Source organism: Natrix helvetica (genome assembly GCF_964273705.1).
Source record: "Natrix helvetica genome assembly, chromosome: 2".
Taxonomy (NCBI): Eukaryota; Metazoa; Chordata; class Lepidosauria; order Squamata; family Natricidae; genus Natrix; species Natrix helvetica.
Window position 1 is genome coordinate 240,012,746 of NC_138552.1, and position 27,485 is coordinate 240,040,230.

Genomic DNA, 27,485 nt, shown 5'->3' on the forward strand with positions numbered 1-27,485 from the left:
ATTTTCCACCATAATTTGCAAATAAATTCTTTCCAAATCAGCCAATGTGATTGATTGGTTTTTTTTTAACATTTTGTCTCTCATAGTTGAGGTCTACCTATGATGCCAATTACAGGCCTCTCTCATCTTTTTAAGTGGGAGAACCTGCACAATTGGTGGCTGACTAAATACTTTTTTGCCCCACTGTATGTTGTTGTGTTTGATTTGCTTCTTCTCCCCTTGGCTACCTCCATTGCTGGCTCCCTAGCCTTTAAGCTGCTGGTGAGCCTGCCCTGCATCAGCAGTCTGGCTGCTGCTGGTGTGGGTTCATGCTGACAATCTTGCCTTGCAAGGATGATTTCACACTGGCCCATCCTGGACCTGCTTGGCACCCAGGTGCAAAGGTCTGTAGCCTACATCAGCTTCTGCTTCTCCTTATGCTTTTCCCTGCAAAGAGCCACCAACAACATGAGTGTCTCCACCAGAGCTTACTGCTGGACTTTGTATTGTGATATTAAGTTGAAGTGGAGACAGTTCACAGATGGCAGGAAAAGTTTAAGACCTTCAGCTAACAAACAGTCCTGGCCTAATGAATACAATCTGGACTTCTGGGACTTCTGTTGCTAGGTGTCAGAACATAACACTTCTCAAATAAGTAAGGACTTAATATGTAAAAGGTGACCAACTCTTGCTCTTAGTTGTCTACCCAACTTCACAGAAAAGATAATAAATCTGGAGTCTCCAAACAAAAAATTCGCTGTTTCTTTTTCCAGTGTTGAGATTTGGACATCTGTTCAATCTTTACCTGTGGGTTCTGTCTGGCTTGAGATATGATGGTTTCTGCCTCACCAGCTTCAGTACTTACATTACATTCAGATGATAAGATTAGATCTAATGGAATTTTACAATTCAATTGTACTAAGAAACATCTAAATACTAGGAACATTTTGTTATTAAAGTCACTTCATGGAAATAGAGGCATTTGTACATTAGAGAGCTTCAAAGATTTATTTGGGATGCATAAGCTTGGGATTTCCAATTCTAAGGAGAAAGTTGGACTAGATGATTCTCCAACTTTATGATTCTTATGACTTTCAAACAGCATGCGCTGAAACTAGAAATGTTTTGACAATAATTTTAATATGACAATAATTTTAATTTCTTCCTAGAGTACCAGTGCAAAAATGCAAAAAACAAACAAGCAGCTGTTCTCACGCCATGCTTATTCTGTTACTGGAGCAGAAGAGGTAAAGATACAAATTTTCAAAACCTAATTTGCAACAAAATTAAAGTTCAGTAAAACATTTATTTACTGGTATATTTATTTATCTTTAGCCTACTCCTATCCTGAAAGATTCTGGGTGGCAATTAACAAGGCACAAATTCTGGAATAATATAATATTTCCTTACAGGGAAAGCTGGGGTTGAGTTCAGGGAAGGAGTTTTCCAGAGTGTGGGTTACCACAGGGAATCTATCATCGAGTCCAGGGATCCCCAACGCCTGAATCACAGACTGGTATCAGTTAGGAAGTAGGCTGTACTCTGGATAATAACGGCAGGTGAGCAAGTGAAGTTTCATCTGTATTTGCAGCTGCTCCCTGTGCTAACATCACCACCTCAACTCCACCTCAGCTCATAGGAGCATGAGCTCCTACTATAAACTGCGCATGTGAAACATTTAGGTTGTGCACTTCTTAAAGAATCTACTATCTGATGATCAGAGTTGGAGCTGATGTGGTGATGCTAGCTCTGGGCAGTGGCTGCAAATGCTGATGAAGTGTTGCTCACTCACCTGCAGCTTGCATCCTGAAACCATCCCTCCCCTGGTCCATGGAAAAATTGTCTTCAACAAAACTGGTCTCTGGTGCCAAAAAAGGTAGAGAACTGCTGATCTAGTCAATGCCCTGCATTTTCTTCAAGGGGTAGTTTTCAATTAGCTCTCTGTAGTTGTTAAGATAAGATGGGCAGATTCAACCATGGGAAAGCACTGCTTGGCATATCTTGGGACTGTGTTTTAGAGTTTTAAGGGAATGGCAGTTATCTTTTGGGTGCAATTCAAGGTGCTGGTAGTTGAGATAAAATTGGAGGCTGACTGAAAATTATCATGCATGGCCAGATTGAGGGAAAGCTGCTTTGGGAGAGGGTGCTTTACCATCTTGTTCAAGGCAGGTGGCAAACACTATTCCTTAGGAAAACATTGATTGTTTCTCAGGTGTGGCCTCGCATCTCTAAAAGAGCCAGGAGGAATTACTATCACAAGTGACAAAATTCAGGCTACAGGCTACACCCACTTTCTTGGATTTCAAAAGCTCAGAATTGTTTTTGTTCTTAATGAAAAACAATTAGTGCAGTCACAGTGTAACTGAACTTACTGAAGGCAGTGGGAGGGGACAAGCAATGTGTAAAATAATCCAACCCAATGACTGTATTTGTGGTGTTTAATAGGTTACTTACCATGGCTTGCTGGAGCAATTAATCAGGATCAGAAATCCATGGGGTGAATGTGAATGGACAGGAGCCTGGAGTGATAAGTACATTCCTATTGCTGATTTTCTCCCTTTTGTCCTGGATCATCACTGTAACATCATTTTCTTTATTAATGCTTGTCATTCTGTACAAAGTATTACACAATCATATCATCTCTGGCTCCTCTTCCGCATTCCTGGAAATATTTGGAGCATTTTTCCCTCCAGCTCCCCAGTAACATCTCAGCCTCCGGCTATTAATTATTAACTTTTACCATCTGCACCCTTACCCAATTGGGTTTTAATATTTTATCAATCTACTCAAGGCTAGACCTGCTCCGCCTGCGAGAGGCCCCTCTCTCGCAGGTACGGCCCTTGGCGCTTTCAAGGGCCTGCCTTGATGACGGGTTTGTGAACCCCGAGAGGTGGAAGAAACGGAGGCTGAGGGGCTTTTTATCTAAATGTTTTTTATTGTTATTAAGGGGTTCCAGGGAGGGGGGGTGGGATAACCAGGCCGGGAGAGGAGCCAGTGCCAGTGCCGGACGGGCAGGTGAGTCCAGGAAGGAAGTGAGCGGAGTGGGGGGGGGGAAGGAACAAGTTATTCCCACAGGGGGTTGTTTGATTACAACGGTCGCGGGGAGGGGGGGATGCGAGGACAAGAGAAGATCACAAGGTCGGTTGGGAGACCGTGGCTGCTGGCTACGCCCGGTCGTTTGTACCAACCCCCGCAACCTAGGTGGTCTGGAACTACAGAGCCGGGGCCTGCGGCTGATGCTTTGCAATGCAAGGTCCGTAACCAACAAGGCCCCCCTCATTAATGAGTTGATCTCTGAGGGGGAGCTGGACCTTGCAGGGATAACGGAGACCTGGTTGGGCCACGAGGGTGGTTTACCCCTCGTGGAAATGTGCCCACCAGGTTTCCGTGCATTCCATCAGCCTCGGGCCCTGGGTAAGGGTGGTGGGGTGGCGGTAGTTATACGGGAAGGTCTAGAGCCGAGGGAGTTCACTGTTCCTCAGATATCCGGGTGTGAGTCCCTTGGTGTGAAATGGGGCCCAGGGAGGCAGGTGGGTTTGCTGATTGTATACTTGGCTCCTCGCTATACATCAGCGGCCCTGCCCGAGCTCCTCGAGCTGATCTCGGAGACGGCGGTTGAGATCCCCAAGCTTTTGGTTATGGGGGATTTCAACCTGCCGTCGACGGGAGCAGCATCTGAGGTGGCTCGGGAGTTCATGGCTTCCATGACAGCCATGGGCCTGACCCAATTAATTCAGGGCCCCACATACGAAGGTGGCCACACACTGGACCTTGTTTTTGTATCTGAGCAGTGGACGAGTGATCTGGGTATAGGGGACTTGGTTGTCACACCCCTGTCATGGTCAGATCACTCATGTCTCCGGCTGGACTTCCCTGGCACTACCCCCCACCGCAAGGAGGCGGGACCAGACGGTCCAAGCTGGTACCGCCCCAAGCACCTGATGGAACCGGATAGGTTCCAGACGGAGCTTGGGCCATTACCTGTAGCCCTGACCCGCGCTCGGTCGGAGGACCTAGTGGCCGCCTGGAATAGGGCGGCGGCTGGGGCCTTGGACCGGGTTGCGCCTTTGCAACCTCTCCTGCGACAGCGACCCACCCGGGCTCCTTGGTATACCGAGGAGCTGAGGGTGATGAAGCGCCATAGGAGACGTCTAGAGAGCAGGTGGAGGTCCTCACGCTCCGAATCTGATCGAACACAGGTAAGAGCCTATTTACGGACCTACCTTGTGGCATTAAGGGCGGCCAAACGTATTGCGCCGCTCTTATTGCGTCCGCGGATAACCGCCCTGCCGCCCTGTTTAGGGTGACCCGCTCCCTCTTGTCACAGAGGACGCGGGGGGCACCCTTGCAGGGCAGAGCAGAGGAGTTTGGGGAATATCTGCAGGACAAAGTCGCTCAGATCCGGAGTGGATGGGCCCCCCTCAGTGGACCAGACGGGCCGCCAACAGCGAGTCTTGTGAGACCATCCTGGGAGGAGTTTGATTCTGTTGCCCCCGAGGATTTGGATAGGTTGCGTGGACGGCTGCGACCCACCACATGTTTAATGGACCCGTGTCCCTCCTGGTTGGTACTGGCATCTTGGGAGGTGACCCGAGGCTGGCTTCTGGGCCTGGTGAATGCCTCATTGGGTGAGGGATCCTTGCCAACCACCTTGAAGGAGGCGGTGGTGAGGCCCTTACTTAAGGGGCCTTCGCTTGACCCAACGGAGCTAGCTAATTACCGTCCAGTCTCCAACCTTCCCTTTTTAGCGAAGGTTGTTGAGAATGTGGTGGCGCAGCAGTTTCCACGACACCTTGACGAATCCGATTATCTAGACTCACGCCAGTCCGGCTTCCGACCCGGGCACAGCACGGAGACAGCCTTGGTCGCATTGGTCGATGATCTCTGGAGGGCCAGAGATAGAGGTTGTTCCTCTATCCTGGTCCTATTAGACCTCTCGGCGGCTTTTGATACCATCGACCATGGTATCCTATTGCGCCGGTTGGAGGGGATAGGAGTCGGAGGTACCGTTCTGCGGTGGTTCGGCTCCTACCTCTCCGACCGGAAGCAATGTGTGTTGACAGGGGGACAGAGGTCGACCCCGAGGCCACTCACTTGTGGAGTGCCACAGGGATCGGTCCTCTCGCCTCTCCTGTTCAACACATATGTGAAGCCGCTGGGTGAGATCATCCGTGGTTTTGGGGTTGAGTGTCACTTCTACGCTGATGATACCCAGCTGTATATTTCAACCCCAAACCACCCCAACGAGGCTGTCGAAGTGATGACCCGGTGTTTGGAAGCCGTCGAGGTCTGGATGGGGGACAACAGACTTAAACTCAACCCCTCCAAGACTGAGTGGCTGTGGCTACCGGCACCTCGGTTCAGCCAGCTGATTCCATCGCTGGCCATAGGGGGCAAACAATTGCCCCCTGTGGAACGGGCGCGCAATTTGGGCGTCCTCCTTGATGCCCGGCTGTCAATGGATGACCATGTGGCAGCCGTGGCAAGGGGGGCGTTCCACCAGGTTCGCCTGGTGCGCCAATTGCGCCCCCTACTGGACCGGGATGCCCTACGCACGGTCACTCATGCGTTGGTGACGTCCCGCCTGGATTACTGCAACGCTCTCTACATGGGGCTGCCCTTGGGACGCGCCCGGAGACTGCAGTTAGTTCAGAACGCAGCCGCGCGGGCTGTGATGGGGAGTATGAGGTACTCCCACGTAACACCTCTCCTGCGCGAGCTGCACTGGCTGCCTGTGGTTTTTCGGGTGCGTTTCAAGGTGCTGATTACCATCTTTAAAGCGCTCCATGGCACGGGACCTAGTTACTTGCAGGATCGCATCCTCCCACATACATCCCTGCGGCCAATTCGCTCACACAGAGAGGGACTTCTCCTGGTGCCGTCCACTAGGCAATGCCAACGGGTGACACCAAGGAGTAGGGCCTTCTCTGTGATGGGCCCAACCCTCTGGAATGACCTCCCCCCCGACATTAGAACCACTACTGACCTCCGCTCCTTCCGGCAAAAATTGAAGACTCACCTGTTCCGATTAGCAGGCCTGGCATAATTACAACTGTCCCTCCTGGCAAATGTATTAACTGGTTATTTTAGGGGTATTGTTTTTAACTTATTGTGTGTATTTTAGGGGTTCAAAATCCTATATTTATATATATTGCTTTGTACAGTTCTTTTAATTCCATTTTTAACCTCCTCCATTCCAACTGTACATATTCAATTTTTATTGTATTTTGATATATTTGGCATGGACTGTACACCGCCCCGAGTCCCTTTTTGGGAGAGGGGGCGGTCTAGAAGCATGAATAATAATAAAATAAATAAATAAATTCGTGTGCACCCACATGTGCCGTCAGCTGGCCTTTGCATGTGTGGAAGTGCCAAAACCCGGAAGAGCAGCATTCTGGCACGTATGCACCCGCCAGTACCCGAACCTCTGGGTTTCCACCACACGCATGCGCAATGGCCAGTTGTCAGGCGTGCCCCTGTGTGCCCGCATGCCCATGCACCCAAAGGCCAGCAAGGCTGCGCAGTCCAGGCGGGATGGTTTTGCATGCCATTTCCGGCATCGAGGTCAGCACACAGTGATGTAAAAGGTTAGCCATCACTGCTTTAATTCCTCAAAAGTCATATTTGACCAGCCAATCAAATGACATCCAATAAATAAAAATGTAATATTAGTAAATAAGCAGGATTATTTATTAACTTATACCAGGCATTTCTTACTCTACCTGGCAATAGCAAGAAACTAATTGCTAGAAGCAGAGACAGATGATAAAACAAATCTTTTTAAGAAGATTCTTCCCAAGCTCAAATAAACACAGGGCCAAATTAGACATGACATTAAGGATATATTTGCATTTAATATGCTCATAAAAAAATCAAATTAGCAGCTGCCGGGATAATTACTGGAATTGCATCAGGCAGACAGGGAGAATTTAACCCTTTCTTGCATGTGGCTGCTTTGACAAAAGTTGCTAATCTGAAGCTTTTTTTGTGTTGGCGAAATCAGTCAAAACTTGCCACACACTAAATGAAAAAGAGTTGGCTCACAGTATAAAGATTGACTTACAGGCCAGTAAGTCACTTAAGTATTTATTTAAATACTTCTTGCTCAGTAGCTAAATAATTGATTATATGTACAATGATGGATACTCTTGGTTGGTGACTATTTTTAGGACACTGTTTTCCCAAGCACTATATTTTCTTGTATTATTATACTTCTGTTTTTAATCCTGATTTTCTTATCCAGTGCCCAGAGTTTTTTCACTGATTGAGGCAGCTAAAAAAATATGAATAAACAAATAAACACGTGGAGATTGAGTTTCAGAGCTATGTGAGCTGGCTGTCTATGCAATCAGCTCTATGGGTTAAAAAGTATTTCCAATAAACTGTTGGATTGGTTTCTCTTCAAATCTGATTGATGGATTTCTCACTGTATGTGATTGGACGATTGCATCCTGCTAAATAAATAGAACTTGTATACAAAGATTTAGTAGTATATTAAGATATTGATTCCCTGGAAATAAGCACAGGGAATGAACAAATGGAAAAAAGAAGTTTATTATTACCCCAATTTGAAGGGGGAACTTTCCTTATAAAATGTTTTTCCTTATTAAAAAAAGATGTTGAGACTCTGGAAAGAGTGCAGAGGCTAAAACATGATGAACAGTTGTGGGAACTGGGCATAATCAGTTCTAGTCTAGTCTAATCAGGAAAAGGACTAGGGGTGACATGAAAGCAGTCTTCCAATATTTGAGGGGCTAGCACAGAGAAGAGGGGATGGACCAGTGGTGAGTTGCAGGCAGTGCACCCTGGTACGGGTGTATTGGTGCCTTCCAGGAGCACAGGGTACTGTTCCGGTACGGTGCTCCGGAGGGCCCACCTGCCCGCCCGTCCTCCTTACCTGTATTTGAGCTTTTCGGTGCTTCCGCGCACGGCATGTATGGCGCCTGTGTGATGCTCCACCGAGCAGCTGGAGCATCGCGGAGGATCGGAGAGGTGTCACAAGAGGTAAGGACGCATGCGTGCGCTGCACGTGTTCATGTGGTGGATGCCAGGCCCCGTTGCACCATACTGGTTGCAACGGGATCCAGAACTCACAACTGAAATGGTCCTATCCTCCAAAATATGTGAAAGGGCAGGACAAAAAGTAATGGATGGAAACTTATCAAAGAGAGTTCCAACCCAAAACTAAGCAGAAATATTTTGATAGTGAGAATAATTATTCGGTGGAACAGCTTACCTCCAGAAGTTGTGGGTGCCCCATCACTGGAGGTTTTTGAGAAGAAATTGGGCAGCCATTTGTCTGAAATGGTATAGAGTCTCCTGCTTGAGCAAGAAGATCTAGAAGATCTCCGAGGTCCTTTCCAACTCTTATTCTGTTATTGCGTTATAAATGAACAGTGAGGGTTAGAAAATGACCAGTGGTCAAACCTTATTATTTAGACTTGAGTAACTTTTGTATACAGTACTATTTGAATTTTGTAGTATATGATAGGTACACTTACAATTTTTCTTCCACAAAATGCTTGTCCTTTAAGCCCAACCAAATTACAAAATATTTATTTACCCAAAGATGAACTAGCATCCTGCATTCCAACCAGAACTCTTTAGCACAGTAGTGTACCCAAAGCAATTTTGTCAATAAATATGATGGCAGAGACTGGTGCCTTGTTTTACAGTAGATCCCTATTTATTGTTTCTTAAAGAAAATTAGTTTATAAATTTCAGATGGGCCATCCACTGACTTTTTAGAAATACTGTACATTGGTACCCATGGACACCATATTGCTTACTCTTGACATAAGAGGAAAGGAGGACTAAGTTCACTGCAAGTGAAGAAAAGGTATCCATAGAAATAGAAGAAAATCTCTGTGTACTGGTGACCTGCAATGTACTCAGAATTATTCTATTTGTTTTCCTGCCTAAAAATAAGCCTGTTTCCAGGAAGTGGAAACTGACAAGGTTGCTAGGAGAAAAATTAAACTAGAAAGTTGGATAGCTACATGTATCAAAAAAGATGAAGAGTTTCTGATGAACTGTCGGAGAAAATTTTTTTAGAAGGTATTCTGTAAGACTGAAAGTAAAAACTGCTTTTAGGCTCTGGTGAAATAAGGTTTTGACCCTTCTTGGCAAAACCTACAGTATAGTAGATCTTGTTGGGCAGGACATCCAAAAGTCAAAGTCTTGAACAAATGAGAGAAAATGTAGTATGACTGATATTTCTGTCCTGCAGGGAAGAGAAGTGGATATATGTCAAGCAGATCTCATGAAATAATTTTTTTAGAGAAGGGATTGGGAAATGTAATCCTAAATGTTTCCATCATTGTGACAGCTATTCATTCTCATGGTGACAAGCTCAGCTATGTAGCTGTAGTCTAGAAGGAAACTCTAGGAAGTAAACTTTAATAACTTAAAACTAAAATGGAAGCCTTAGTTATCCCCTTATCGTTGGAACAGGATTGACAAGGAATAAAAGCATTCTTACAGTAAGTGAATAGAGGAGGGATGTAATAATTATGCTTGTAAAAGGAATTTCATTTCTACGGCTACTGGCGACGTGTTTTGGATGACAAGTGCAATAAGGAGATGGGCTATACTTCAGAAACACTGGAAGAATAAGTTCTCCATTGAAGCTGGAATTGGGAAAAATAGTCAGGACTCAGGAGGAGTGTAGGAACCATTTGGAAGAGTGCTTTACAAAAATAATGGCAGGATCTCCCTCAACTCTCTGTTTGAAGCATAAGATTAGTCTTAGCAATGATACATCTGAAAAAGTTGTAATTGAGATCACAATTGTTTGTATGCTGAATATGAATCTGCAATATGAAACTCCCAAAAAGACAAAAGTAATTTAAAGTGGCATTAACCAAAGAACAATTTTTAAATCATGAGAATTAAAAGTTCTACTCTACTCTGCAGATTAATCCCACTTCAATAAATGTAATCATTGTTTGATTACCATATTTTTTTAAAAAAGTTTTCAGATAAAATATGAATTCACAAAAAAGCATCACAAAATAATAAAGGCATGCTTTAGACAAGGCTCAGGTATTGCACAGAAGATTTCACTTGATATCCTAAATGGCTGCTTCCAATCATGGATTCTTGGTTTCCCTTCAAAGTATTTGCAAAAAGAAGACTGTGCATTTCCTGAAAAGAAAAATCAGAGATCTAAATATATTCACATTTTAACCTGATATACAACCCTAGGAACAACAAAATAGCAACTAATTATTTTAGGTGTCCACAGTAACCAAATCAGCAAATGTGGTTTGTTGATTCTCATATCAGCCAGGAACATCAGACATGCAAAATTAAAAGAAATTAAAATTAATTTTGCAAAGACCCTTCTGCAATATATCAGTTGTGTGATTGATCTTTGATTCATGAGGAAATCACACAGAATTAAATAGCATCATTCACCTGTGCTTTTAAATAAATATCTCCGTTCTGATAACATATGCTTCCCTCATAAGTGTTTCTGGGCCATTTGAACATATCCAGAAAGACACAACACTCTAAATTCCTTATTTCTATATCCCATGTTGCTAAGTTGATTTTCTGCCTGTCAGAACTAATCTCTGTTAAGACGGTACTGCTTTGTGGGATGTGTTTTAAAACACTAATACACATCCCTGATTCATATCTTACTATGTGCTCTCCTCCTTTCATTACAGTGCCCCAGAATGGAAGTATATTAATCCTAAGCAAAGGAATACTCTGCATAGGCAAGCTATTGATGGAGAATTTTGGTGAGAAATACCTGTTTTTAGCTGTCGGTAGATGAATGTGCTTTAAAATATATGTAGTGATGAGAAGAGATGGCACTAAAATGGAGTTAAATATACCTTCTGTGGTTGCATCTTCCATTTTAATATTGTTGTTACAGTAATAAACATGGGGAGGCCTGATAGTTATCAAGCCTACATTGAAAGGAAGATACCATTCTTTTCTGCCATGCTACATTGCTGATTAAAGTCATACGCCTTGCAGTGGCTTTTATTAGCTTCAGGAGAAAATGCACAACTACTCCAAGAGAAAGTTAATAATATCTGTCCTAGTAGTGGAGTATGGAAAAAAAATTAACAGGCTATCTCATGTATCACTATCCAGACAAACATGAGGGCTCTCCCCTCATGCTTGTTAGTGAACAACTTTAAAATGAAACATCCAATAATGTGTTCCTTTAGGAACACATTAAATTATTGGCATTTCCAAGTTTTGACAGGCAACAGAGCAATGAGGGTTTCTGTGCCAGTTGATTTCATAGCTGGCAGGCTGCTTTCACCAGAGCAGGCCACAAATTCTACAGGCCTGCCAGTTGGGGTAATATCTGCTGGGGTCTTCTTGTTCACCATTTCAGCTCCATTCAATTATGCTTCTTTATGACTGCTTCACTGTGGTGAATAGTTAGTCCATGTGCTCTTTAGCAATCGTATGAAGAGAAAGGTGGATTTGAACAATCCATGCTCAGAGATGCCCAACAATTTGGAGTCTGAAAAATCACATGGGAAGCAGATTCCAGTTGTGGGGAATGGGAAAAAGATGATATTGATGCTAAGGACTGCCAGATGACCAGATTTATGAAGAGGGATGATTGGGAATCCATGTGGTGAGCATGCTGCCTACAAGTTCCACAGCTTTATTTCTCTGTTATCTGCTGTTTATAAGAATTGTCATAAGAATGGTCAGAGTAGCAATATTCTACATCAGCAATTCTTAACTTTCATATCTTAAATCCTATTCATCACACTTATCAAATAACACAACAGAAAGGAAAGTCCATTTGTCCTGGAAAAATGCATACGTTATTATATTTATTATTTAAAGAAAGTTTTATTAAAACTTTAAAATTTTAGTGACTTTCCTGTGTTATCTAGACCAGGGGTCCCCAACCTCCAGGCCATGTCCTGGTACCAGGCTGTGGCCTATTTGGAACGGGGCTGTGCAAGCGGTGCTTGCACCTGCTACTTGCATAGAACTGTTCCCTCTCCCCCCTCCTGCCACCTCGCTCCCAGTCTGCAAAGCCAAATAGTTTGGGGACTGCTGATCTAGACTACTTCTGAATCTCAATTTGGTATACAAATCACCAGCTGAGGACCACAGTTTTAAAGTCACAGTGCATTATTTTATGCTTTTCTGGTGGCAGGATGTCCTTCTCAGATTTTAAAAAGCAATTTACAAATCTTGAGATCTGTAATTTGTCTCCGGATCCTCTGACCTGCAATCAAGCTCATAAATGGAACATGAAACTACTCCATGGAACCTGGCAAAGTGGTTCTACAGCTGGTGGCTCCCCAAATTATCCAGGTATACAATAACCAATTTTGTACTATAGAAATCAATGCAGATCGTATTGTGATCTTCCTAAGGAAAGCACTGTGGTAATTTAAATCAATGAATGAGGTTTTGCTTTAATGGTTTTACTATTAGGTTTCCTTGAAACCAATGTTCTTATCTCTTGTACAAGAGATAAGAACATTGGTTTCAAGGAAACCTAATTCTCTGCTCTTGCCTAGGAGAATCCCCACCCATAAATAGCTATTCCAGAGTTACTGCTTTCCTGAAATGAATGCAAGTTGTTTTTATTCCAGGGTTTTATTCCAATCATTTTTTTGGCCCAGCTTTATAACTTTGGCCAAGTTATAATTCTTTCTGGTCCAGTTAAGAGCAGACAGTTTGACATCCAAAGGGGAAGAGGCAGACCATATGGTTGCTGAGGTTGGCAAGAAATATGGTTACAAATAGACTGATGAGTGATGACCCTATTTTTTTTTTTAGTCCAGCAAGCAAGGGGGAGAGCGTGAGTTGTTGCTAAGCAAGTAAGAGTCTCGAACATTTCTGAAATTTACTGGGTTTGGCTGACCTGGTGAGCTGCCCAATGTCCTCTGGTCATTATGAGAATAAAGGAGGAGCATGCAAAGGTTAAGGCAGTAATTCCTTAAACTTGGAAGCCCATCTGGTGACACAGAGAATAAAGTACTGAATCCTGCTGCCTGAATCTGTAGAAGGAATTCCCTAGTGCTTTGTATATCTGCCTCTTTTGGTTTGAAGAAACCAGCCTGCAGCCTTTATATCATTGATCATACATGCAGCCTTCGTATCATTGATTAAAAAAAAAACTCTTTGGGGAGGTATGGCAATACACAATGATGTACAATAACTATTGAGAGCTCAAATTGCGACTAACAATTTGGCAGTGATTAGGTAATATAAAAGATTCACAATATATATATGTATCCTGACTTACTCCTCATTATTCAGGGATTTTATACATCCTGGCTTTTAGGAACCTCCACACTGTTCATTTGTGCTATTTTTATTGCTTTCCATATTTGTTCTCATCTAGCAAAGTGTTTAAGCTTTATTTCTATGCCCCATTCAGTTTTTATATAATTATAATTGCAGTCAAAAATTACCAATCCATAGCATGCAACATCATAGCTGCATATTTCAACCGTCTAGCAAAACAGTTTCATTTGTATTTATCTAATGCTAAATTAATCTCTAAATCATTTGCTGTTTGGGACTCTAGCTCAACTATATAATTAAAATGAATAGCAACAGGGTGTGTTAATTAAACATTTTAAATGATTTCAAAATGGATTATAAAAATATGATGTCAGTTATAAACCAATCCTTGGTTAAGTCTGCTACTACAAATAAATAATTTTAGAAAGCTTTATGGCTTTCATCGTGGTATAATGATCAAATCTTTCAACCTCAGATATTTGAATATTTGTTAGTTTGTAAACTATTACATGTATGAAAATGATGTTATGGCACTTGGAAAAGAGAAGTCAACGGTAGGAAAAAATGTCTATTATTTTAATAATGACGTTTCCATCTACAGATAATAAAGGTTTTGGATACATTGGCTGTGTTTGCATAATATATTGGGCTAATACGGAGTTATCTAATTTGTGGTTTGTTATGTGAACCAGCTGGTATGATTATGATCAATTGTGTTGTGCAAACCCAGATAACTGGATTAATTTATTAAGCCATGCTTGTATATAGTCACTTAGATACAACTGCAAGGCAGAGGCTTTGCTAAAGCCCAAAGTAACTTTCTCACTGCATTATTGACCAAGCACTGGGCCTAGCTTCTGGGCAACAAATTGGGGGATCAGATGTTTTGCCTTACCCTTCAACCTTCTACCATCCAGCCAAGTCCTAGATGATTTCTTTTTGATTGAATCCAGCAAAGAAGGCATCAGCGGCCATGGGTGCCCAGGCATTTCATTTTCACTGGGATGTGTCTGTGGATACTTGAGGAAAGGCCACATGCAGAGATGCCTTTCTAAAGTTTCATCGATACTGCCAACTTTTTGCCTTGGTGAAATGGGTGGCATAGAAATTTAATAAATAAAATAAAAGCTCTTTTGATGCTTTACCAATGAATTTTATAAAGACCCTATAGAATCATGTGAGACTTCAGGCATGACTTGGAGCCGACAGATATTTAAGCAGAATCTTTATATACAAATCTAGTTCTCTATATTTCATCCAACTCTGACAATTTCTTCATACTCTTGGACAGAAGTGGGCAAACACAGACAAGGCAATTTGTTCACAATCATGCTGATAGGACAAATGCACCCATTTTACTTAAAACCACTATCATTACCTCTTTCAAAGGGGAAAAAGGTGCAAAAATGGCAGCATTGTTCCTGGAGACACTAATGCAGACTTTAGACTCTAGGTAGGCTAACGCTCAATCATGAAATAAACAAAAATGTAATGCACGCAGTGACCACTGGAGCCCTATCACTATAGAGAAGCCCTCTCTGCATATATAGTACACATCATAACTTACAGTATTGGGCACATTTGAGTATCAAATGATAACAATATTCCTTTACAGATCCCTGATAAATCATGTACTTTTGTAAGCAATGTGGAGCCACACCAGTGGTGGGATTCAGCCAGTTCGCACCTATTCGGGAGAACTGGTTGCTAACTTTCTAAGCAGTTCAGAGAACCGGTTGTTGGAAGAAATCTCCTTTTGTTTTTTTCCCACTTTACCGGGCTAATTCTGTAAGGAAGGTAGGAAGGAAACATCCTGGTGTTGTTTCTAGCCTAATCTTTATTGTCCTGTTTACAGAAGCCCTTATTGCATTGTAACAGCTAAGGCAAAGCACCCACAAAGTGAGTGACGTTGAGTTGGCCATGCTCACCCAGTAACATGACCACCGAGCCACACCCACCCAGCTGATCATTAGGGCTGAGAGCCGGTTGCTAAATTATTTGAATTCCACCATTGAGCCACACAACATATGGGCCTGGACTTAACTGCTGTTTCATCTATATATATATATATTCTATACATATTCCAGCCACATCTGAGCATTTGGCCCTACAGAGAATGCCAATAATAGTCTTTTGTGGATAAATAACTGGCTGAGGTTAATAACTATAGCTGTTCTCAGCTGCTTATTGCTCCCTTAGGAAATATCTCTCAGTAGTTCAATTGGGATTTGCTTATTGCAATAAATATATAGCACAGGATGTGGCAGAGGCTGGTGAGAGAAACATTAACTGTATAAATATAATAGTAAGGCTAAGCTGGAAATCACAATTAGGTTCACACTTAAAAGCTATTCCTGCAGTTCTCAGCACAAGATAAATTCTTTCTTTTTGTTTCCCAAATCGGACAATTTTATCTGTATTTATATTTTTGTCTCGGTAGTAACATATTGGACCAACCCACAGTTCAAAATCAAATTGGAGGAGCAGGATGATGATCAGGAAGCAAGTGCATGTGAGCCTTGTTGCACGATGATCGTAGGTTTGATGCAGAAAAATCGCAGACGACAGAAGATGAAGGGGGAAGATTGGCTCAAGATTGGCTACTGCATTTATCAGGTTCTTGTTATTTTACTTGCTAGGATATGTGTGTGTATGCGCTAGAGCACTGGAAACCCGAAGACCAGCTAGCCAGAGCACACATGCCTGTTTGGGGGGACATTTTCAGCCTGGTTTTGGGTCAAAAATGGCCCCAAAAACAGCCTGAAAATGGCCCACAAAATGGCCTGAAAATGGCTCGAAAACATGCCTAAAAATGGCCTGAAAATGGCCCAAAAAACAGCGTGAAAAACAGCTTGTTTTTTTGCTTTTTTCTGGTGCCTGTGAAGACCCGCTTGTCAGTGTGCATGTGCTCACCGGAAAACAGAAGAGCAGCTGTCGACGGCACGCAAGTCCACAGAGTGGGCTCTGCATGCCACCTCTGACATGCGTGCCATAGGTTCTCCATCGTGGGTCTTAGACTGCTGGTGTGTAGACCAGGACATTCTTGCTCAATTTCACAAAGGAAGGTACACATACATCTTTTTTCCACAAACACACTTTTTACTTCGTATGTCTCACTCCTGTCATTCAAGACAGAATTTTTAAAAAATTGGGAGAAAAGGAGGCACAGTATTCAACTTCTCAGATACTCCAAATTGTCCCCTGGATTTATTGATTTTCAGTTCTGATAGCCCATGGTTATGCTTTGGGAGATTATAGAAATTGAAATCCAACACATCTGGAGAACAGCAGATTAGAAAATGCTGTAATATGTAGGGTGACTTGTATTTTATTGTCTGGCTATTTGTGATAGGGCCAATGCTGCTATCTTTCAACTGATTAATTTTATGTCTTGTAGATGCCCAAAGAGGTAACACCACTTTTGGAAATCTGAATCATGAAAAATGGCTATTCCTTGCCAGAACTGAATATTTTAATCATCTTCTTAAATGTTGATGCTTCTAGTCTGACAATTGACGGAGTAATATATGAGGACAATTTATATTTCTTGGAAAATATGGAATATGGTTTGTAAGGCTGTTCAGATGCGTATCCAACAGTGCAGAAAGTACAATATAAAGTTAGGCAGGCAACTATTTCCCTAACCTTTCTCTCTTAAGCATATTTATTTTTGACTAAGCGGAGGAGATGGAAAAAAAGAAACTGATATGGTCTAGAAGCAAAAGTCAAAACTTTGCTTTATACCAATTGTGCACTAGGTCTGTATATTGAAATATGCCACAAAATCATGGTAGCCATATTCTGTATTACGATTATGGCAAAAAAGTGTAATGCATAAACTAGCATTGAATGTTAACTCTAATTTAAATGCCTAATGCAGTACTATCTGCAGGAATGGGAGGAGGGGCACCAAAATGATGGTAAATTATGTGGCCCTGGTAATTAATGGATATCCTAGCAGTAGATAATAGAAAATGCCTTGTTTTTAAACAAGTTCCCCCTGGTTTGCTTGGCTGCTTTTATGAGTCGTTCCTTAGAAAACAAGCTTGCATAGTAATGTTTAAACATTGTTTTCTTTACTTTAATGTCTTTGTTCAATGCGAGGAAGCTTTTTTGTTTTATAACGAATACGTATTGTTGGAATAGACTTATATTATGAGTTACACAAAAACTCATAATCCATAAGATCAGTGATTGGATGAGCATTTAAGTCACGGGAAAGTCTGTCAGAAAAATCAGCTTTGAAAATGGCTGTTTTGACATTTCCACAAGAGAAAATATTTCTGCAGTCTGGAAATCATCTCACATTTTTTATAAATTTGCAGTTTGTTCCCATTCATCATTCTGTAAGAAGAAAATGATTGGATGATGGTAAAAAAAAAATGGTCTGGAAATAAACATTGCCGAATATTACGAGGCCAGCTATATGCTATTACAGTTGGCCAAAACAACACAGCCAAATATCAATATATATACCAATATACATACATACATACATACATACATACATACATACATACGCACGCTTTTGGTACTGTTGTTGTTAATAATAACAATAATAACAATAACAATAATATTATTAATAATAATTGTTATTTCAGTTGAGTTTCATGTTTAATGAATAAAAGACATGATAATGATCACTTTTTTTTCTAAAATGAGCCCAGAATGGTATGCAAGATAATAGATGTACAGAACTAGGATATAACAACCAAAAGCCTGAGAGAAAAACACACATACCAACCAATAACACTGTCAACTGAAAGAACAATAGCGCTAAAAATCCCAAGTAGACAGATATATTTTTATTTGTAGCCTATATCTTGAAAATATAGAAGTCAACTTTGCACTACTAGAACCAGAGTATAAAAATCTAGATAACTGCTAGTTGGCTGCAGACAGGCACAAAAAGCATATCAATACTCCAGTGTTTATATACTGTAGATTTCAATAGCTCAGGATTAGTATTCCTACCATCCAGACTTTTTCCAGGGAGATTTCTATTATAAGATTTCTATTCTATATTGATTAGGGTTAGATTTAAGTTACATGTCATATTCAGTTTTCCAACCAAAGGAAAAAGGCAATAACATCATCGACCTGCAGTCATATTCAACTTAGTCAATCATGCCAGAACTCCAGAAAGGTACATATAAAGAAGATGAAGCTAAAGATCTGCCTGGTGTGCCAGTATATGTAAGTAGGACAAGTTATATAATGAAGTCCTAGCACGATCACTTATGTATCTACTTGAAAGGAATATTTGTTCTTGCTCTCTATTTTGATTCTTGTGCGCAATTAATGTTTTCATTCTTATTGTTCTCTTTAGTTAAAAAATCAAGCTAATGTTCATCTAAGCAGAGAGTTCTTCTCAACAAATAAACCTGTAGTTCATTTTGAACCAGAGGTCTGCTTGCGTGAAGCATCAAGTCGCTTCCACCTGCCACAGGGAGAATATCTGATTGTGCCATATACCTCTCAGCCTTTCCAAAACGGACAATTCTTCCTTAGGATCTTATCTGTGAAACAGATTAAAGCTCAGTATGTATCTTCTACCACCCCACGTCAAAAAGTGTCATGCCATTTTGCATGGAAGTTGTTTGTGCATTTGGAGGGGAGTGCTTAAACTGTGATCTCCCAGGTATAACTGAATTCTAATTCCTATGAAGTATGGCCAGCAGTTTGAATAGTTTGTCATATGAGTTATCTAGAAGACCACAGGGTACCAGTTCTATTAATATATATGAATCTAAAAGGGATTTACAAGAAACTTAATGTTGCTAAAGCATCCCTTTCTATCAGTCTTCATTATCTTTTTCCCATCTCTTCTGTAAAGAATGGAGAAATATGTCTTCACAGCTAGAACGGTTTGGGGTAGAGAAATGATAAAAGAAGCAGAATGAATTGCAAGGCAACAGGAGAGCGAGCACAAATAGGCTGAGAACCAGAAGAGGAAATAGCAAAGGCACTCTGATCCATAGGAAAGAAGATGTAAATTGAATTGGAGAGGAAAAGTGAGAGTGGAGAACTCTAAAGAGCATTTTGTGTGTCCCCCTTGAATTAAGATAATAGTTTTAGTTTCCAAGTTATTTAAAAATTAAGGAAAATATCACAATTCTCTTTATCTGAACTTGTTCAGACTCTTCCTTCTGACAATGTCAAATATATAATTACTTGAGAAAAGTTATTTTTTATACTAGAATGAAAGTTAAGTCTATATTTATGTGGAAATTATAGGTAGCAAGACAGGCAAACAATGGCAGTTGAGCACACTAGTATTAAGTAGGAATGATACAATTGGACAATGGCTGTTATTTTTATTTTTTTCAAGGTATTTATATCTATAGTTTTCAGGATGACTCACAAAAATAAAATGAACAAAATTCAACAGCAAAAAATATAATTAAAACAATTGTACCTTTGAAGAAAAATCCAATAGAGATTTAAACCAAATTCGCACTGGTACTAAATATACACATTGCTAACAACTCACTTTTCAAGATCGCAAACAAAATGAGAGTTAGGTTACTAAAACAACCCTGTAGGAAATGCCAGGCAATTATTGCTTAGAAGGCTTAACCCCAATTATGTTGTGATCACTGAGAAAATCCTTTCCTTAAGAACCTCCTGAAGGGCATCAGAGAAGAAACGTCACTTCAGGCGAATATATACAAGAGAAGGGAACATTGCAAGAATCTTTGGCAGTCTTCCTTATCCTGCTGCCTTGTTTTGGGAAGGGATGGAGTGTTTTCAGAACTTATTTTTTCTCATCCAGCCTTGAAGTCGGGCAACAGTCAAGGTGGCACAACAGATCTAGAATATTTTCAGGGCTCTCCGAAGCATTTTAGATGGTGACTTCAGCTTATTTGCTTGCTTGTATGTTTAGCTAGATTTATATGCTAGTTATGTGACTCTTGTATGGTGCTGGAAACAACAACAATTTCAAACGTTTAGGCCAGTATTTCTCAGCCTTAGCAATATGAAGATATGTGGATTAGACTTGCCAAATTTCTTAGGTTGAGAAATACTGATTTAGACACAGGGATGCGATCACAAATATAAACATTCATCTTCTAGAAAGGAAACAAAAATACACCCTTGTTCAAAAGCCCATTGAACAAAAAGGTCTTAAATGCTTTCTGAAAGGCTAATCACGTTAGACCTTGTCTGATATCAAGAGAATAATGTTCCAGAAAAGGAGACAATATGGAAAAGACCCTTCTGTGGGATGCTTGTACATGACATTCTCTGAGGGCCAGGACAGAAAGGGGCCACTCTTAGAGATCATAACTGATGGGCAGAGATCTCTAGGCGAAGGCAGTCCCATAGATGCCAAGGTCCTGAAATTAAGGACTTTAAAAATACCAACAGCCCTTTGAACTGAACCAGGAAACAAACTGGCAACTAGTGCAGTCCTCAGTCAGTACAGAGGTTCACAAGGCCAAAACAATTTCCCTGAACTACTGCATTCTGGACTATCTAAAGCAGCCCTATGAAGTGCATGCTGTAATAATCCAAATGGAAAGTGACCAAGCCATGCATATAGTAAGCAATGCCAACCGAAGAAAAGGCCATAAATGGCACAAAGAACTCCCTCTTAGCTAAAGCTGTCACCTGCTCTTCAAGTAAGAGCCCTGAATCCAGGAGTACCCCCAGATTACAAACCAACTCTGTTTGGAAAATCCCATTAAGAGCCAAAAATGGAATATTTTAATAGTCATTCTTCCATGTAATTCTACTGTTCTTTTAAATTGGCTTTGAAATTCATGGATTATATTTCAAGTTTGTAGCTTGTTTTTATTTAATTTTATTGGCTTCTGAAACTATAAGTCACCATTATTGCAACATTTTTCTTTAATTACAGAGAAATTGGGGACACTGCCGCTGCTAATCCATATGAGGTAAATAAATTAAGCAGGCTCTAATCAACATATTTACTTTGAAATCCATATAAAAGCAATCAGTTTATCAGGCCAACTGAAAGTTTACGAAATAGTGTATTGTATATGTTCCACACCTCTAAGAACTCTTTATTAGGAAAGGAAACTGGAAGATTAAAAGGCTGGCATAAAAACATGTCTGTCCTAGTTTGGTTTTAGTGGAATATGAGAGATATCTGCACACTTGCATTTCTTGAAGGTAAAGAAATTGCAACAAGTGATATTTTCAAAACTTTCTGCTGCATCTAGGTGGATAGGATGAACAAATTTCTCGGTGTCCTTAAGTGAGGAAAGGCAGGTGGGTAGAGACTGCAGTATCTGACTCATGGTAATATAGGAACTAGTGGCTATGCATTTATGGGGCTGACAAGGAAGAGGGAGTCCAGTGTGGGTGGAGGTTTTTCAGAGCCAGGAAGAGGGAATAGTGCCAAGTTCACCACTTAGGGAAGCCAGTGATAAAAACAGCATGCTTGCTTGGATGCTGCCATCAATATTTATATAGGTCAGTTTTCGCACAAATTAAATTGATACTACAATTTTTGAGATACCCTGCTTTATGGGATTTCACAGTAAATATTTTTTGGAATTATAATTCACTTTTCTCAATCAAAATTGTTTTCCTCCTTACCAAAATACCCCAATGGATGAAAAATAGAAGATATATCAGCTAGACATTAACAAAGCCAGGTATATGGTAACATGAACTATATGAAATATGTCATCAAAATCAAATTGGGCTGTTTTAGCTAGTGTTGTTATGGCTTATACTCTCTGAGAATGTTTCCTGCAAGCTATATACCTGCTTAGTCAAAATGCCTTAGGGTTCTTCACTAGAACCGTCACCTTCCTAGGTAAAAGTATTCTATTTACCGTACAATCTCTTCATTTTTTTAGCCTCAAGTTACAGACAAGGATATAGACAACGAATTCAAAACTCTATTCCAAACGCTTTCTGGGGAGGTAAGAGACAGATATAAATGTATATTCAAGATTAGATAAATAGTACATTTCTGAACTTTAAATTAACAGATCTGTATCACTAATTCATATCAACCAGTTTTTATATTGGTATCATACAATCTTCCTTCATTTGCTTTGCTTAACAAGATGACACAATGCTTTGGTTGTGAAAGCAAAAATAACTATGGGGTCAAGGGGGGGGGGAGTCATGTAGCAACTCTCTGACACTCCTTGTACCCTTTTCTGGGTGCCCATTGCAGCTGCAGCACAATCAGAGGTGGCATTCAGCATGTTCTGACCAGTTCTGGAGAACCAGTAGCAGAAATTTTGAGTAGTTTGGAGAACCGGTAAATGCCACCTCTGACTGGCCCCGCCTCCAACTATTCTCCGCCTCCTGAGTCCCAACTGATTGGGAGGAAAAGGGAATTTTGCAGTAACCTTCCCCTGGAGTGGGGAGGGAATGGAGATTTTACAGTAGCCTTCCCCTCCCACGCCTACCAAGCCATGCCCACAGAACTGGTAGTAAAAAAATTTGAATTCCACCACATATAGTTATTTGCAAGATATGGCTGCTTCAACAGCCTTGGCTTACTGGAGATTGGTATTACAGTGCTATATTGCTTTGTCTCTGACTCATAGACTATTTGCCAATTGAATATGTCAGTTAACAACTGGTCAACTGGACACCATAATAGGTTTTTTTTTCAGTCCAGTCCAACAGATACATATACTCGCCAGTCAAAGGTGGTATTTACCGGTTCTCCAAACTACTCAAAATTTCCACTACCGGTTCTCCAGAACTGGTCAGAACCTGCTGAACACCACTTCTGGTATACATACACATCTTTGACAAATATGAATATAGAGCTGATTTCATAAGTAACATGAGTGTGACATCTTCATAGCAAAAGGACTGCATACATTCCTTCATTCAACCTACAGAAATAAAAGGTTCATTGGTTTCTGAAATCTCCAGCTATTCTGACTAGGAGGATCCACCAATATATGTGCTAAAGTGATTTAATTAATGGATCTTAGCTGCAAAGAAACGGATTTGGGAATGCTAAATGAAACTTGATTCTGGCTGACCTCAGAATCTTCCTAGTGGTGCTGTTTCAGATTGAAATTTAAACAAAGGATAAGGGTGTGATGGCCATTGCCGTGTTGCTTTTTATTGTGTGTATGTCTCCTTGATCTCTACTTTTCCTCTTTTATGCAGGATTGTGAACTGACTGCTAATGAACTTCAGACCATTTTGAACAGAGTCATAACAAAAAGTAAGTTGCAACTGATTTCAGGAAATAATGCAGAATTTTCGATTCACTCCTTGATCCCTCAAGCATCCCTTTTGACTTTAAGGACTCTAAAAATGACTTTGACCTTGACATGACATAGGCTTTTAAAAGAACCTTCTAAACAGATTACAGTATAATATCTCACTAGCCACTCCAGGCCAATATAAAATAAACTTGTTTCCTGGCTATAGGATTTGTTTTTATATGTAAATTATTTATTTGTAAGTTGCCGAGAATCAAGGAGGCAGGCAGCCTTGAAATTGGACAAATTCGTCTTCATCATCTAATACAAATTCCCAGTTACTTCTTGTTTTCTGGGATTCCAGGGAGTTATTTCTGACAATATTGGGGCCCTAGAACTGTTTTCCAGATTCAGCACACAGCTTCTGTTTCTCTTTAAAGAAGTAAACCCTTGGGAGAGAATGGGTTGAGCTTGTTTGGCAAGAACAAAAAACTAGTTTTCCCTCCCTCTCTCTCTCTGTGTAAATTTTTTCTAGGTCATCTTTTCAAATTGTTAAAATTACTGAAGTTAATGTTAAACTTGTTGTAATGAAATGGGAAATTGCTAGGTAACTGTCTTGACACCAGTATTCATGTTATCTTTCTTCTAAAAGGTATTTTTCTTCAAAATGAGCTAATAAAAAAAAATCTTTTTTTTGCTTCAACTGGAGGGATAAGATGCCTGAAGATCTTGTGTTACCATGGGATGCAGAAAAATATTTGAATAACATTTTTGTCTCTTTTATTGTATAGGAATAGACATTAAATGTGATGGATTCAACATAAACACCTGCAGAGAGATGATCAGTCTCTTAGATGTATCTTTTAAATGTCACCCTTCTTCACTGGATTTCCCTTGTGAACTTTTGCCTATAGATAACCAAAATTTACACATCTCATTTCTGGTGCATCTGTCTTCACTTGCTATTGGCATAAAATGTAGAGTAGAATACTGATTTAAACTGTCTGATAGCAAGGATAGTAAAACTTTATTATCAGCTGCATGGTTGTTTTTTTGCTGACTTATATTCATGCTCTGTCTGAATTCTGCAATAATATCTTGTGCACTAACTACAGTTACCTACGTTGTTGTGAACAATCTAAATGTAATTGTAAGAACACATATACTCCTTTTGTGTGTGTACATTATAAAAAGATACAGTACAGAGAGGTCTGAAAAATCATAAACAGTTCTAATAGTTCACTTTTCACATACCCTCTTTCCCTGAAAATAAGACCTCTCTGGATAATAAGCCCAATTGGGCTTTTGAGCGCATGCGCTAAAATAAGCCTCCCTCAAAAATATCGCAACACAGCAGCAGCCACGCTCGCCGCCTCCTGCACCTCAAAAATAATAAGACCTCCCCAAAAATAAGGCCAACCGCTTATTTTTTTTGGGGGGGGGTGTCAAAAGAAAATAAGACCCCGTCTTATTTTTGGGGAAACACGGTAGTAACAGAATTGTAATCATTTGTTCTAAACCAGTTTTCCAAGTTTGATAATTTCCAAATGGACTTGAGCACCTAGAAAATAGGTTGTAACTTTTGTCTTTTGCCAAAAGATTTTCAGGGTGTAGTTGATTCTTAGTGTTCCCAAAATACAATTCACATGGTTCTACAACACTATAATAATTTTTCAAATTGAGTCTAGGTCTGAACAACCCATTTTTATTTTTTAAAAAAATAATAACATGAAGAGTGTTATCTTATCTTGGAGTCTTAGTGGACAACCAGTTAAATATGAGCCAGCAGTGTGTGGCGGCAATCAAAAAAGCCAATGAAATCCTAAATTGCATTAATAGAGGGATACAATCAAGATCAAGTGAGGTACTAATACCATTCTATAAAGCCTTAGTAAGACCACACCTAAAATACTGCATCCAGTTTTGGTCCCCACACTATAAAAATATGTTGAAACTCTAGAAAAAGTGCAGAGAAGAGTAACCAGGATGATTAGGGGACTGGAGACTAAAACATATGAAGAATGGTTACAGGAACTGGGCATGGCTGTTCTAGTGAAGAGAAGGACCAGTGGAGACATGATAGCAATGTTCCAATAGAACATGCCATAGAGAGGAAGGAATCGAACTATTTTCCAAGGCACCTGAAGGCCAGACAAGGAATAATGAATGGTAAACTGATTAAGAAAAAATTTAACATAGAAATAAGGAGAAATTTTCTGACGGTGAGAACAATCATCCAATAGAACAGTTTGCCTTCGGAAGCTGTGGGAGCTTCATCACTGGAGGCTTTGAAGAAGAGATTGGACTGCCATTTGTCAGAAATGGCGTAGGGTCTCCAGCTTTGGGTGGGGAGGTTAAACTAGATGACCTATAAAGTCCCTTCCAACTCTGTTAATCTGTTATATGTGGTGAAACTACAGAATTATTTGCCTACATGAACTATGCATGTTATTGGGATCAGAATGTCTTGTTTAAGAATGTAAAAAAGCATTAAGAAAAATGTGTTCAAAATTTTGAATTAGACCTTAACATTATCCAGAACGATGGAACTGGTATCCTGGGACTTGTAGAATTCAAGATCCTTTGGATGAAGATTCAGAAATATCTGGTAAAAAGCAAATTAATCCTTCCTAAATATGATGTCATCTTAAACTGGGGAAAAAACTGAGCAGTAAAGCACTAATTTGAGATAAGTATGTAGTTCTGAGATATGCATTTTATTCACACTATCAATAAAATCTTATTACTTTTGTTTCCAAACCCAATAGAGTTGTCTTCTGTCTGGCATTCAGTTCAGCAAGAGGGTAGGAAATTATCTGTGTTGCTAATTTTGCAGATCAGCTGACAACTTGGTTAAGGCACCTGAGAGTAGAACAAGAAGCAATGGGTGGAAACTAATCAAGGAGAGAAGCAACTTAGAACTGAGGAGAAACTTCCTGACAGTTAGAACAATTAATCAGTGGAACAGCTTGCCTCCAGGAGTTCTGAATGCCCCAACACTGGAAGTCTTTAAGAAGATGTTGGATAGCTATTTGTCTGAAACGGTATAGGGTTTCCTGCCTAGGCAGGGGGTTGGACTAGAAGACCTCCAAGGTCCCTTCCAACTCTACTATTGTATTGTATTGTAAATCCTATGAAACCTTGGTAGGACAACTAATCACACATCTTCATCGGTAATGTTGCCAGCGATTTAATATACCAATGAAAAATACCCCACTAAATTAACAGATCAGAATAGCTTTTAAATGTATAATTGGATAAGAAACCATTTGAGTTGGGAAAAAAGAGTTGTCTGTTGTTCCTTTCAACTATTTCCCTCAGTTCCGCATCACAGTCTTTGGAAGAGAAGGGGGTTATTTCTCAAAGGCCATTTCATCATCTAACTTGTAAGCAACTTGAGTTATGGGAATCACTTCCCAGGACATACAGCTTGTCATGAGGTAATTGAATCCTCACTCCACCATTCAGTCTTAACAGAAACAACTATCTTTCCTGCCTGGCTGGACCAGCCATTAATATCTTAGCTGACCTGATATATCTACAGTTAAGCTGAAGCAGCTGACAGTAGCTTCACTCTCTCTCTCTTTTGGTCTAGGAAATCTATAAAAAAGTAGATACGAACTGTTCTGGAACCATAGATGCACATGAAATGAGAAATGCTCTCAAGGAAGCAGGTATGTTTGTGAATGGTCAATTCCCCTCTCCCCTTTTTTCTCCAGGAAATGTTTTCTCATTGATGAGTTTAGAAAAGATGGCTGTGAATCTTTAGCAGAATCCAACTGGCTTGCAAAAAATTATAGAATGTAATTTATTAACGACTACAGATCATAACAACCTAACATACCATCATCATCATTCAACATTATCCCCTACCCTAGGTCCTCGGGAAGGATTTGATGGGTGGATAAAAATGCCAGATCAGTCTAAATATTTTAGGTAATTATGCAACCAACCACAATAATGCTAATAATAAATGTGACATATAAAGAAGTTAAGCTAAATTAAGACCAGTGCTTCAATTTAAGAACATACACATCTTTAAGAAAGGGTAACTTGACTGCTAATAAATGACATAATGTCCATGAAAAGGTAATTCAT

General features: G+C 40.4%; 1 protein-coding gene across 2 annotated transcripts in view; it reads left to right on the plus strand.

The window, feature by feature from the left end:
- Positions 1 to 27,485, plus strand: part of LOC309386813 (calpain-8-like) — a 48,991-nt gene that overhangs the window by 14,624 nt on the left and 6,882 nt on the right. The window contains exons 6-18 of one of the 2 annotated variants that reach the window (XM_081942616.1): positions 1,149 to 1,226; positions 2,425 to 2,510; positions 10,656 to 10,730; positions 12,128 to 12,288; positions 15,671 to 15,846; positions 16,628 to 16,639; positions 18,560 to 18,771; positions 21,095 to 21,131; positions 22,065 to 22,130; positions 23,350 to 23,407; positions 24,179 to 24,243; positions 25,927 to 25,995; positions 26,983 to 27,061. In XM_081942616.1, coding sequence (XP_081798742.1) covers positions 1,149 to 1,226; positions 2,425 to 2,510; positions 10,656 to 10,730; positions 12,128 to 12,288; positions 15,671 to 15,846; positions 16,628 to 16,639; positions 18,560 to 18,771; positions 21,095 to 21,131; positions 22,065 to 22,130; positions 23,350 to 23,407; positions 24,179 to 24,243; positions 25,927 to 25,995; positions 26,983 to 27,061 — 1,174 coding nt within the window. The remainder of the gene's footprint in view (positions 1 to 1,148; positions 1,227 to 2,424; positions 2,511 to 10,655; positions 10,731 to 12,127; positions 12,289 to 15,670; positions 15,847 to 16,627; positions 16,640 to 18,559; positions 18,772 to 21,094; positions 21,132 to 22,064; positions 22,131 to 23,349; positions 23,408 to 24,178; positions 24,244 to 25,926; positions 25,996 to 26,982; positions 27,062 to 27,485) is intronic. The other variant, XM_081942617.1, reaches the window with a different exon arrangement.